The sequence below is a fragment of the Macrobrachium nipponense genome, chromosome 38 (genome assembly GCF_015104395.2).
Source record: "Macrobrachium nipponense isolate FS-2020 chromosome 38, ASM1510439v2, whole genome shotgun sequence".
NCBI lineage: Eukaryota > Metazoa > Arthropoda > Malacostraca > Decapoda > Palaemonidae > Macrobrachium > Macrobrachium nipponense.
In genome coordinates, this window is record NC_061098.1 from 47,552,168 (window position 1) to 47,565,493 (window position 13,326).

The 13,326-nt window shown below is 38.2% G+C and overlaps 1 protein-coding gene across 4 annotated transcripts in view; it reads right to left on the bottom strand.

The window, feature by feature from the left end:
• The window catches only part of LOC135209728 (uncharacterized), a 19,088-nt gene extending 6,324 nt beyond the window's left edge, over positions 1-12,764 (bottom strand). Inside the window, exons 1-4 of one of the 4 annotated variants that reach the window (XM_064242494.1) lie at positions 12,697-12,732; positions 7,337-7,430; positions 4,626-7,222; positions 2,988-3,188 (exon numbers count right to left, since the gene is read on the bottom strand). In XM_064242494.1, coding sequence (XP_064098564.1) covers positions 2,988-3,188; positions 4,626-7,008 — 2,584 coding nt within the window. In that variant the 5' untranslated portion in view covers positions 7,009-7,222; positions 7,337-7,430; positions 12,697-12,732. Of the gene's footprint in view, positions 1-2,987; positions 3,189-4,625; positions 7,223-7,336; positions 7,447-12,666 lie in introns of those variants that run through there. The other 3 variants (XM_064242493.1, XM_064242496.1, XM_064242495.1) reach the window with 3 other exon arrangements.
• Positions 12,765-13,326: the final 562 nt, after the last annotated feature.

Consider the following 13,326-nt stretch of genomic DNA (forward strand, 5'->3'; position numbering starts at 1 on the left):
TGGGCACCAGTCACGAGTCATCGGTGGTGAGAGCAACAGCTCAAGACCTCTACTATCCTTTCGAAGTAAGTATTTTCTCCAAAGTTAGAAATTAAGGTCATATTTTAAGATTAAACAGAGGTTAATGAAAGTCTAGCCATGCGCAGTGCAAACATACCTCCATGACGCTTTCGAAATTTTTACTTATAACGCCAAAAATGTAGAAGATTGATGCCATCTCGATGTTTGCGGAGTCACTTGTGTCAATAAACTTTCCATTCCATGTGCTAAATCCGCACACCACTTGTACCCATATACACTGGGGCACTTTCTTCTGGGATCCATGGAAACTGACACATTTTGGTAGAAAGAAGAAGCGTGCACTAGATGATTATTTAAATAAATAGTTAAATGGCAGTATAAGGTCATGAATTGCATAATTTTTTTACATATTCAAGAACATTAATTTGAAAATATTCGTTGTTGAAAAAGTAACTAGATTCCTGACTCTAATATGAACAGTTTTGCTGTGAACAGTACCTATGGCGTTGTTCGCGCTCTTCTATTGTTTATCAGTGTTGCCAATTGGTATGTGTTTACCCTCCAAACTGGATATAAGACTTAAACAAAACCGGATAAATAAGTGTAATTAGCATATCTATTTATAGTATATATACATATTAGAGCAATTTTATCATTATTGCATTACTATTACAACTTGAATTCATGGAAATAGTTTGTAAATGCATCAGCGTGTGTGAAGCTCCACTAAATTGGCAACAATGAAATTTGGCCGACGTCTACTTGTATCTACTTTAGAAATATCTGTAATTTTTCTAGGTTAATTTGCTTGCAAAAACGGGATAATAGTCATGAACATTTTGAAGTAACAAAGTAAAGCTAAACTAAATAATGAGTAAGGTAAACAATTAAGGGAATAAAGCTTTGCACTTCATAAACAGTGTAGTCGTGTCCTGCCCGCAACTGTGTTTGTGGAGTGAGCGCTTAGGAACCAGGAACAGCAACGTAGTTCAAGTGCAATTTGGAGTGAAATAAGAACAAAATGTGTATAATCACAATCAAATAAGCACTGTGGAGTTTCAGCTGTGATGGCAGTAAGGATAAAACCACCGATTACAAGGTAAAAATGAAATTTAGTTCAAACCATGACCCCGGGAATAAGAAGTTTCATACTTGCACTAACATAGACAACAAAATGTTGATTTATTGTGCTGATTACAACTGCAATCTTGAGCAAGATCAATAAACGTTACATATATACGCTAATATTGTTCAAATGAGCGCTGGGAAGGCTGGGAAGGACGTGGCATTGATGCCGGTTACGAACGGCACCTCAGTCGGTGGACACCATGTTGGATTTAAAAACTGCCATGAAAACATATTTTACAAAGACCTCACATGCTTATTTAAGTTCGTATGGCGCTTCTATATATCACAATATGTTGACGAAACTTCAATCTTTTGAATGGTATACTTAAAGATGTAATTGTATTCTTGTTTTACCAATTAAATATAGAGTGAATAAGGCTGATTCACCCGATGACGATGGATCCAAGGCGGTGTTTCCCCCTACCTGCACTTCTATGGTCATTCACTCCCCAGCCCCCTCCTCTGTCTCTCCTGCTTCGTGATACCAGTCTGCTAATGGAAGACCAAAGGGAAAGTAACCATCTCTGTCTGTCTGTCTGTCTCTCTCTCTCAACATGGTTTTGTACCCGGAAAAAGTACACAAACCCAACTGTTAGTCCACCGTGAGAACATATGCAAAAATATGAAAAGCGGAAAAGAAACAGATGTGGTTTATCTAGACTTTGCAAAAGCTTTTGACAAGGTAGACCATAATATATTAGCGAAGAAAATTAGAAAACATAATATAGTGGATAAAGTAGGAAGATGGTTAAAAGAATTTTTACACAACAGAAAACAGATAGTTATTGTAAACGATGAAAAATCGGATGAAGCTAAGGTAATATCCGGTGTGCCACAAGGCACGGTGTTAGCTGCATTGCTGTTTGTTATTATGCTTGCAGACATAGACAGTAATGTTAAGGACTCGGTAGTGAGTAATTTCGCTGATGACACAAGAATAAGTAGAGAAATTACTTGTGATGCAGATAGGAACACGCTACAAAGAGACCTTAACAAAGTATATGAATGGGCAGAGGTAAATAGGATGGTATTTAACTCTGATAAATTTGAATCAATAAATTATAGAGATAGAGAAGGAAAGCTATATGCATATAAGGGACCTAATAATGAGACAATCACAAATAAGGAAGCAGTTAAAGACCTTGGTGTGATGTTGAATAGGAACATGTTATGCAATGATCAAATAGCAATTCTATTGGCAAACTGTAAAGCAAAAATGGGAATGTTGTTACGGCAAAGCTGAACACATGATTATGCTTTATAAAACGTATGTTCGTAGTCCACTTGAATATTGCAATATGATATGGTACCCACACTATCAAAAGGATATTGCACAGAGTGTACAAAGGTCCTTTACAGCTAGAATAGAAGAAGTTAAGGATCTTGACTACTGGGAAAGACTACAATCCTTAAAATTATATAGTCTAGAAAGGAGAAGAGAATGCTACATGATAATTCAGGCATGGAAACAGATAGAAGGAATTGCCGAAAACATCATGGAGCTAAAAATATCAGAAAGAGCAAGCAGAGGTAGATTAATAGTGCCCAAAACTATACCAGGAAAAATAAGGAAAGCACTACGCACCAGCATCGACAATGCAGCGTCTATTCAATGCATTGCCAGGAGTGAGCGTAGATGTGTTTAAGAATAAGCTCGACAAATATCTATGCTGCATCCCAGACCGTCAAAGATTGGAAGATGCAAAATATATCGGAAGATGCACTAGCAACTCTAGTAGACATTAGAGGTGCCTCACACTGAGGGACCTGGGGCAACCCGAACAAGATGTAAGGTCTGTAAGGTAAGATCTCTCACCTGACAGGTAACTGTTACGCACCTTTGTTTGATAGCATGTAGGCATTATCACAGACTCCATTCCGGAATGTCGGGTAGGTCCTGTTCACGATTTCGGCAGCACGTGTGGAGTTGAGTGTCTGCACATGGTAAATCACCGTCAGAGTCCCCGATAGTTTCATGAGAGAGGTGGGATAAGATCTCTCGTCCTCAATTTTGTTCCCGAAATTGAGAAGGTCAACTCCTATGGGAAGAAAGAAGAGAAGAAATATTTTTAGAGATATGATGCTGGTGATAATTATAGGCACCTAAGACAACTGAAAGTCCGCACTGAACGGAGTATCTGCAGAACAAAAGCAGTATAACAGTATAACTAAAATGGTGCAATTTTTTGTTCTTTAAAAACCATATAGTACATACATGTTATATATGAGCATATGTGTTGATATCCATAAATGTATCTATATCTGTATATATATATATATATATATATAGTATATATATATATATATATATATATATATATATAAGTCTATCACATTACCGTGATTCATATACATATATCGAACTACAAAGTCCTTTAATATCTAATTCGCTCTACCTCGGAATTAATATATTTTCATATGCTTAACCGAGGGGGAATTTTTTAAGCGATAATAGAATTGGCGATCGACAGGCGCGATCCAGCGACCTCTCAACTCCAGACTGGCAGTGAAGCTTCGCCAATTCTATTATCGCTTAAAAAATTCCCCCTCGGTTAAGCATATATGAAAATATATTAATTCCGAGGTAGAGCGTATTAGATATTAAAGGACATTTGTAGTTCGATATATATATATATAGCTGCATATATATATATATATAATATATATATATATATATATATATACATCGAGCTACAATGTCCTTTAATATCTAATTCGCTCTACCTCGGAATTAATATATTTTCATATATGCTTAACCGAAGGGGAATTTTTTTTTTTCTCGATAATAGATTTACCTGTACTTGGGCGCGAACGCAGGTACATTATAAATCCAGGACCGTCAGTGGAAGCGGTACCACCCAACCGCGGTTGGGTGGTACCGCTTCCACTGACGGTCCTGGATTTATAATGTACCTGCGTTCGCGCCCAAGTACAGGTAAATCTATTATCGAGAAAAAAAAAATTCCCCTTCGGTTAAGCATATATGAAAATATATTAATTCCGAGGTAGAGCGAATTAGATATTAAAGGACATTGTAGCTCAATATATGTATATGAATCACGGTAATGTGATATGACTTATATATATATATTATATATATATATATATATATATATATATATATATGTATATGTATGATAGTATATGTGTGTGTGTGTGTGTGTTTAGTGCCGTTTTTATGGGCTCCCCATAAAAACCCTAGAATATACCAGTCATATACTTGTATGTATAATGTGTCTGTGTGTGTATGTGTACTTCATAAATTTTCTGTCAGATGCAGAGCGTAATTTAATGTTAGTACAAGTGCCTTGTTTTCAGTGTATTTTCTGATTTTTGTACATTGCTTTACATTACTTATGAAGTAATTACCAAAGATGAATTAGTAAAAAACTAGAAGAGCAAAGCTTTTTGATCTGTGGCTTAAAGTTTTAGTACTTTATCATTGAGGGCGACAAAGGTAAACACCTACTACGTACTTAATTCATCCACAGAATGCGAAATCTCTCCTGTAAATTTTTCACAGTCTTGTAAATCGATCCACACCATAATCCTAGTGGGAATTTCATGAAGGACTGTAGATGCTAGTATTACGTTGAGCTTCGAAAGATCTCTCTCTATTTCTTCAAGTTCAAGACGCCGGGGCTTCAGTAGCGACATTAAGGGTGGCAGGGCGAAGTAACTATCTACTCTCTTGAATCTGATGTTCTTCTTCAGATGCGTTTCTCCCAATAGTGACGCGTGGGACTGCAAAACTTGATCGTCCAGTCTAGTTTCAATGCATGGTTCCAAGACCTCATCATGCATGTTTTGAGTGAGGCTGTATGTGACATAGAGTTTTTGAATGACCTTTATTTGGTTGTATAATGCATCACTCTTGGGGTATTTCTGGTAGAGTATTCCTGGTATGAAGGAAATGACGCCTATTAATTCCTTAAACACGTCTTTGTCATCAAAAACTGAAGATTTGGTTAACCCTTTTGACTGCAGTGCCGCATCTAGAGGAGAGTCTCCTCCTTGTTGCATTCGAGCTGATATCTCATCACAGAGGTCGACTGCAATTGCAAATTCCTGCTCACTTCTGTGGCCGTAGCAGTATAAGTTGACAATCTGTGGACCATCATACATCTGCTTTATGGAGAAATAGGATGACATGATGGCATGAAAGTTTTCCAGTACATCTTGAGAGCTAATTTGAGATCTAATCTCCTCTTTAAGGCTTCTCACATCTCTCTCTGTCCACTCAATTTTTTTCTCGATGTAATATTTCAGAGACCATTTTCTGTATAATTCATCGAATTCCTCCAGTGATTGTTCAGAGATTCCTGTCGCCTCTAAGATTCTCTTGGCCAAGTTCTTTTTCAACTGTAAGTGAAGTGATGCCTTGGTGTTCAGTTCATGCCTTTCATCTGGACTCTCAACGTAAATAAAAACGAACTTGTTAAAAAGTAGTGGTGTTTTCACCAATGCTTTAGTCCTATAGCTCATTTCTGCTATTTTCTGAGACAGCCCCGTTTTGATTTTTTCCCTTTCTTGGTCATCATGCAACAGGCAGCCCGAGATGTTTTCGATGACCGAATTGAACTGTTTTTCCTGAATACCCAAAACTTTGAGGTTGACTCTTCTACGCTGTAAGGACGCCACAACATCTGTTAGATCCAACGCATTCCACGGACGTGTTGTCACGACAATCTTTACATCCTCCCAGGGATATGTTAACATGTCTTCAAAGAGTTTCTTGGAATTCTCATTAGCCTCGTCATACCCATCACAAAGTACTAGGCATTTCGAAATGATGATATGTGACACTACCATACTGAGATCATAATGCTTTACAGTCTCTTTCAGCAAACTTTTAATGTAGTCTTCAAATTTGTCGTGTTCGTGATTTCTAAACTGTATATAGAGGACAACTTGGAAGGATAAGAATTGTGGTATATCATTTATCTTCTTATACCATTTCTCTACAAAGGAACAAAGAATTGTGGTCTTTCCAGAACCTGCATCACCAGATATAATCACAACCTCAGGGTCATCTCCCAGTTTATTTTGGTTGAAGATTTCTTGCTGATTTACAATGGTGCCTCTTATGCCACGGAAATTTCGATTGAACCGCGAATCAGTGTCCACTTTTAAGGAAAGAATGAAATTACTTGGGTCTTGAGTGACATGCTTAGCTAGCAAGTCAAAGGGCGAAATCTGACAGAGTGTTTTGTAAAGAGGCCAGAATTCCTCTTCAACGCGCTTTTGTACTAGGTCACGACACTCTCTCCAAAAAACTCCCATTTCCTTCTTAATGGTCTCCACGTCCTCTCGTTTTGAGGTATCATATTTTACACAGATCTTTCCCATTAGCTCTGGGACAGCAGCCCCGATCTCTGCTTTGAGTTCATCAATCTCAACACCATGAACTGGAAGGAAAGACTTGGTTTTGTCAAGAGTTTCCTCGAGTAGTCGTTGAAACTCTTGGATTTTATTTACCAAATCGTTCTCTGACATACCTTCTTCATGGCTAACACATTCCCTCTCGGCTTTTATTTTTCCCACTAATTGTTTCAGTTCATCGCCAGGGTCATTAACTCCTTTCAGCCAAAGAAATTGGCAGATTTTATTCATCAGCGTGACGCCATACGACTGTGGATGTTTACAACCAAGACTGTTTATTTCTTCTATGTTGAATATTTTCTCGTGAGTTGCTATGCCATTTTCCATGAGAATATCCAAGATTGTGTCGGTGTGTCCGTGGAGAAAACATTTTTGGAATATCATAAACACAACCTTCCTTCCCAAATGTGACACAAGGTATTCATGTCTGAAAATTCTCTGCGCTTCTGGAGACGCAATTAGTGTTGTTGAAGCCATGTTACATCCACACTAATATAAATAGGCTACACTCGTACAACCATATCTGCTTAGGATGCAACGTCTCTGGCATAAACGGATTTTTTCCTATGAAAAGTCAGTGTCTTTCAAAGCACTTTCAAAGATGCTTTTGATAATGCAGAATAGGGAGCTTGCAACGTGATGCAAGATACTGAGTTGTCAAACTGGGCCACATACGTAGTACTACATAAGCCTGAAGAAAAATAATAACAGTTAGAAGTAGGAAATGTAATAACAAAAACAATATGTCATATCAACTTGCCTTTGCTACTAATAATGAGATCAATAGCAACCACATATTGCAAACCTGTTAAGGCAATGCTGATCGCTCATGCGTGACTTTTCAGCACAGCGACCCTGCTCGTATTCCGTGAAATTCAGCCAAGTTGAAGAATCCTGTGCTGATCATAAGAACATAAATCTGGCATTCTTAGTGATAATAATATTCTGTTGGCATAACTATAATTATTATCATTCAGACATTGAACTCTATTCATGTGGAACAAGCCCACATGGGTCAATGATCAAGTCTGCAAAGAATATGGTGTTCATTTGAAAGAAGTAAAAGACGGTAATGGTGTTACAATTTGTGAATGTTGTGATCTGGTACGCTGTCTAAGTTTGTAAATCATATCTGTTTGTTTATATTTTGGGTAAGTCACGTGACCAGTGTCTTTTACATCTCCCCCACCTCCGTAATGTTGGCTCGTCAACGCTGTATACATAAATGGTAATCGGTGTAATAAACTAATGTTAACTACCCTCAGCTTATCAATCGAGAACCCGTAACAAATGGGAAAGACAGAAAGAAGACACTATTTGTTAGAAAAAAACAGATAAGTTAAGAAATTATTAGATAAATATAAACGTGAGTAAATTATTAAACTATAAAGAGAGTTGTATTTGGGGTAGTAATGCATTGCTTCTTCTTCGCCTGAACTTCTGGAGTTCCAATTGCACCACATCCTTTGAAGGGAGGCTGTTCCACAGTCCAACCTTTTGAGGGAGGGATAAAGGACTTCTGGAACTGAGAAGTTCTATATCAGGTACATTTACTGCATGCTGGTGCTTCTGCCGTTCAGGGACTTTGACTGCCCTCGGCTGGAACAGGGCATCAGGGATCAATGGGGGGGGTGGAATGTGACGGATCTCGGTTGAAACATAACTTATGGAAAAGTGGCAAACGAGAGACCATCCTTAGATGATGGTCCGAGTCTCATACCTGCTAATATCAGGAAACAGGAACTCACCACCACGAACCACTCTATCTAAGAGAGCTGGATCTGTGGCAGAGACAGACCTCCACATCGGAAAACAGTGTTATAGGCGCGGAAGGACAATTAACCTACAACAGGTTGCATTGATTTGCACATTCACAATTGATCAACGATCCCCACTTCCTGCCAGAGTCGCTAAACGGCTGTCGCACCACAATGCAGTCAGTGTTGAGCCTCGCTGTCGAACTTCTCAGTACCAGAGGTCCTTTATTCTGCGAAAGGTTGGGCTGTGGAACAGTCAGTCAGTCGCCCTTCAGAGGATGTCGCGCAATTAGAACTCCAGCAGAAGTTCAAGCGAAGAGGCAGTGCATTGCTGCCCTAACAACATTCTCCTCGTATTTTAGTCATTTCCTTAAGTTTTTTATTTATTAAGTAATTTTTTCTTTCTTGATAAGTGATCTTCCTTTCGGTATTTCCCATTACCTTTTGTTACCTCTTTCTCATGAACGCCTTAATGTTCTTTGGAAGCTTAAATTTCAAGTCAATGGCCCCCTTTGGTGGTCTTGCTTCAGATGCTAAAGGACACAAATTCTAAATACATGGTGTCCATAAAGTCCCACTACCATTACAGGTAGTATTTATTGCTTGTAATGGTACTGGGACTTTGTGGACACCCCGTATAATAACAACAACAATGATATTAGCCTCTTTTATATCACTTCAAGTCTATACTTTGGGTACACTCGGACTAGCAACATGACCATCCTTGAATAGAACACATACGCTTGCACTTGTGTCGGCATATATATATACCTGCGTTTTCACACATTTTGGGAGCAAATGAGCGAACTTTCGTGAAATTTGCAAATGACCAATACTTGAGAAAGGGTCATGTCATTCCAATCGAGAGATTTAACGAAATGATGACCATTATAGCTGCAACAGTAATCTAGCCAGTAATCTAGCAGATGCAGTGGACTGCAGTACACACACACACACACACACACACACACACACACACTTCGCAGCAGGCAGAGGCAACAACGTAGTGAGACTGTGAGAGTAGGTAAACGAAGCTATCGGCACAGGAAGTCGGTATAAACGTGTAACGAAGTATTGATAAGTGTAAAGGGGGGGGGGGGGGTGCCATTTATGTGATTCTTTGCCTGAAGATTCTAGAAGAGGGTACTGTAGGTTTATGAGGCAGTGTAGTGCGTGAGACCAAGTGAGAAATCTACCGAGAAAACGAGAGATTTGCCATCTTTTTATGTACGTTTTCATGTTGGCGCCGGAGAGATGGATGGGCTGGTACTGAACATGGCGGAGGTTTTGTGCGGCTCTGCAGTACCTATTGCACGATGCACTCCCTTCCTATCGCCTTCAACAGTACTGCCAGACCTGGGGAATTCCCCCAGATCTGGGGGAAGTGGGGACTGGGGATCGTCTGGGGGAGATAGCCTACAGTTTTGAAATGGATGTTAAATCATTTAAATATAAAATTCTCAACGAAAAATGGTACATACTATTTAGGAAATTAATGCAGTCGGAACAAGTATCGAACGCGTTTAACCTGTGATTCTCGTCGTCGAGTCTCAGGATAGGTGAGACAATTGATTACATTTTGAGAAATATACAATAAGCGCATACCTCCACCAATGCACTAAAGTATCTTATTTATAATCGGATTTTGATGGAATTTTCAGTATAGATCAGAAATGGTACAGGTAACATTTGATTTACTTTTGAGAAAGATAGCATTGGTTTATTGTTCTTTCAATTTCAGGATTATTCCACAATGAGTGACAAAATTCAATCTTATGCTAAAAAAAACCCAAGTGGTGTACACAGTTGTTTAAAGAAGAATGGCTTGATGTTCCAGAGCTGAACACTCGGCTGAAACGTGATAACAATGACCGTAACTTTAGTTATTGTAGAAGTTGCAACAGTACTCTCAAGAATTATAATAAATCTATGCTCATCAAAAATAGCAACTCTCTAAAGCATAAGAACAATATTCATGTAGCAAGCACAAGTACTGACGTCAAGAATCTGAAGAGATTGCAAAAGTTTTGTTTGTTTGTTTGTTTGTATGGTGCTTTTAGGTTGCATGGAACCAGTGGTTATTCAGCAACGGGACCAACGGCTTTATGTGACTTCCGAACCACGTCGAGTGAACTTCTATCACCAGAAATACACATCTCTCACTCTTCAATGGAAAGGCCGAGAATCGAACCCGCGATCACCGAGGTGGGACGCTAATACCATACCAACCACGCCGCTGAGGCGCTGATTGCAAATAGTGAACTTATTATTGCAGCATATTTTGCAGAGCATGACCTGCCATTCTCAAATGCTAATCATTTCTTATCAATGAGTAAAAGAGTTTTCCCAGACAGCAAAATAGCTCACAAGTTGTCAATGAAAAGGACCAAATTGACGTACGTAATCCAGGACGGAATAGCTTTTCATGAAAAATTCCCTAGATGATATATGCAAGACGCAGAAATTTTCCATTATAATAGATGAAAGTACAGATATTTCTGTAACACAGGTACTGGCTATTGTTGTCCGTTTTGTTGACAAAAGTCAATTGGATGTGGTAGACAGGCTTCTAGATACAGTGGTAGTTCAAGATGGAAGTGCTCTAGGTCTTTATATTTCTCTTAAAGATTTACTTGAGAAAACAGGAATCCCTCTTCATAACATAACTGGTTTAGGAGCTGATAATTGTTCGTCAATAATGGGGGTAAAGAATGGCTTTCAGAAATGATTGAAAGATGAGTTGCCTTCGGTGTTTGTCATGGGCTGTGTATGCCACTCTTTTGCTGTGTATGCCAGCCATGCAGTAAGTGTTTTGCCTTCATATTTTGAAGCATTTCTGAAAGATTTAACCTCTTACTTTAGTCGCAGTAGCGAACGACAAAACGATTTTGAGTTGATTCAGAAAGCAGTTTCTGCACCTAAGCCCAAAATTCCTAAGCTAGCGCAAACTAGATGGCTTTCAAGGGAAAATGTTATAAGTGTTATCATTGAGAACTATGATGCGCTACTATTGTATTTTCAGAGTGAAACAAAAGTGGATAAAGTTGAAGGAGCTCAAAGAGTGTATGAAGCAATGAGCAATTGTGGTACACGGCACATGCCCCTTTTTCTGCAATATATCTTACGAAAAGTGAACTCACTTAATATAGAATTTCAATCTGAGCACTTTCGATTACACAGCTTATATTTCATGGTAATGTCTGAATATAAAAATATTCTAAGTTGTTTTGTGGACGAGGCAATAATTGAACGTCTCAAGCTCTCAGATATTGATCCAAGTAATAAAAATAATCACAAAAGTCAAGATAACATTTACCTGGGAGGACTAGCGATGACACAACTAATAAATGAACCATTACCAAGTGATATTTTGAAAAGATTCAAGAATGACTGCTTGAAATTTCTTGCCGAACTCTGCATTCAAATGAGGAGATTTCCATTTGATGAAGACAGTGTCATTGTCAAGCTAAATATTCTTGATCCAGCCATTGCATCAAACGTAAGTCTTTTGCCATCATCAATAACTGGGATAGCAAGCAATTTCCCTAATTTGACACCGCCAGCTCAAATGAATGAACTTGACGATCAGTGGAGAAGTTATCGGCTCACAGCTAAAGAGTTACCTATCGCAAGTGACAACATACCACAATACTGGTATAATTTACGTTCCATCAAAGACGGCATATATGGGCAATTCCAATTTTGCACGAATTTCTGAATTTATGACAAATCTATCGTGTTTACCACATTTCTCAGCGTGTGTAAAGCGCATATTTTCACAAGTGAACAACATTAAAACTAGGAAAACTAATTCATTAAAAGCACAAACAGTAGCTGACAGAATTTTGGCCAAACAATCACTCACATAAAACAATTCAGACTGTACTAGTTTGGAACCAAGCAAGGCATTAATGAGTGATGTAGAAAAGAAGAGCAGGAATAACTTGGATTAACCATTGATATGTAAACTTGATTTAAATATATTTCATTTAACTAAATGTTAGTTTTATTACAATAATATAACAATGAATTTAGAGGCAGAAGAAGAACAGGAATAGCACTTGGATTAACCCTTGATATGTAGGCCTAAACTTGATTAAAATTTACTTCATTTAACTAAATGTTATTTTCATTATGAATTTAAGCGGCAAAAGAAGAGCAGGAATAACACTTGGATTAACCATTGATATGTAAAATTGATTAAAATATACTTCATTTAACTAAATGTCAGTTTTATTACAATCTGGGGGATTTTAGTTGAATCTTGGGAAAACTGAAAAATTTCATTGGCAGCACTGGCCTTCAAGCAAAGAAAATCGTCTACGTAAATAGTATCTCTATGCGGCAGTCTCCTTGATAGACACCAAACAAAACTCACAAATCTTGCTCGACCACAAGAAACACTCACTGGCTGGGCATCGCCGAACTTCTTCGCATATCAAAAGCGAAAGAAGGACTGAGGGTAACGACACAGACCCAAGGCTCATATCTGGCTTCAACATCCGGTCATACGTATCAACAATAATGGAGGGCGCCCCTCCTCAAAGGACAGTTTTTGGCCAAATATTCCTTATTCTTTATTTTGAGCTGATAGGTAAGATGGGTGAAAGAGGAGTGAGGGCAGTTAACTAGCTAAGTATGGTAGGGAATAGTTTCGAAAGTTAAGTATTAGGAAGAGTAATGTCAAGGGTGGTTCATCCACAATTTTATTTGGGTTAGGGTACAATTTTCTCACAATGGCCTTAATATCAACATATTAACAATATGATTCTACATTATATTAACATGGTGAATTGTACAGAATACATATTTTAAATTTTATTTCAATATTCCTTAGATGTTCGAAATATGACTCTGAATCGTCACTTTATTCGTTTCCACTTTTAGAAGACTTTGTTGATCGTCAGGAAATTCACGCTTGACAAAGTGCAGAGAGCTTCTTACTAGAGCCAAGCAATTTTTTTTTTTTTGTCTCTCAAATCTGCGAATTATATCTCTGCTTTGCGTTGTTTGCGACGTCTGGGATTCTTGTTTCAGA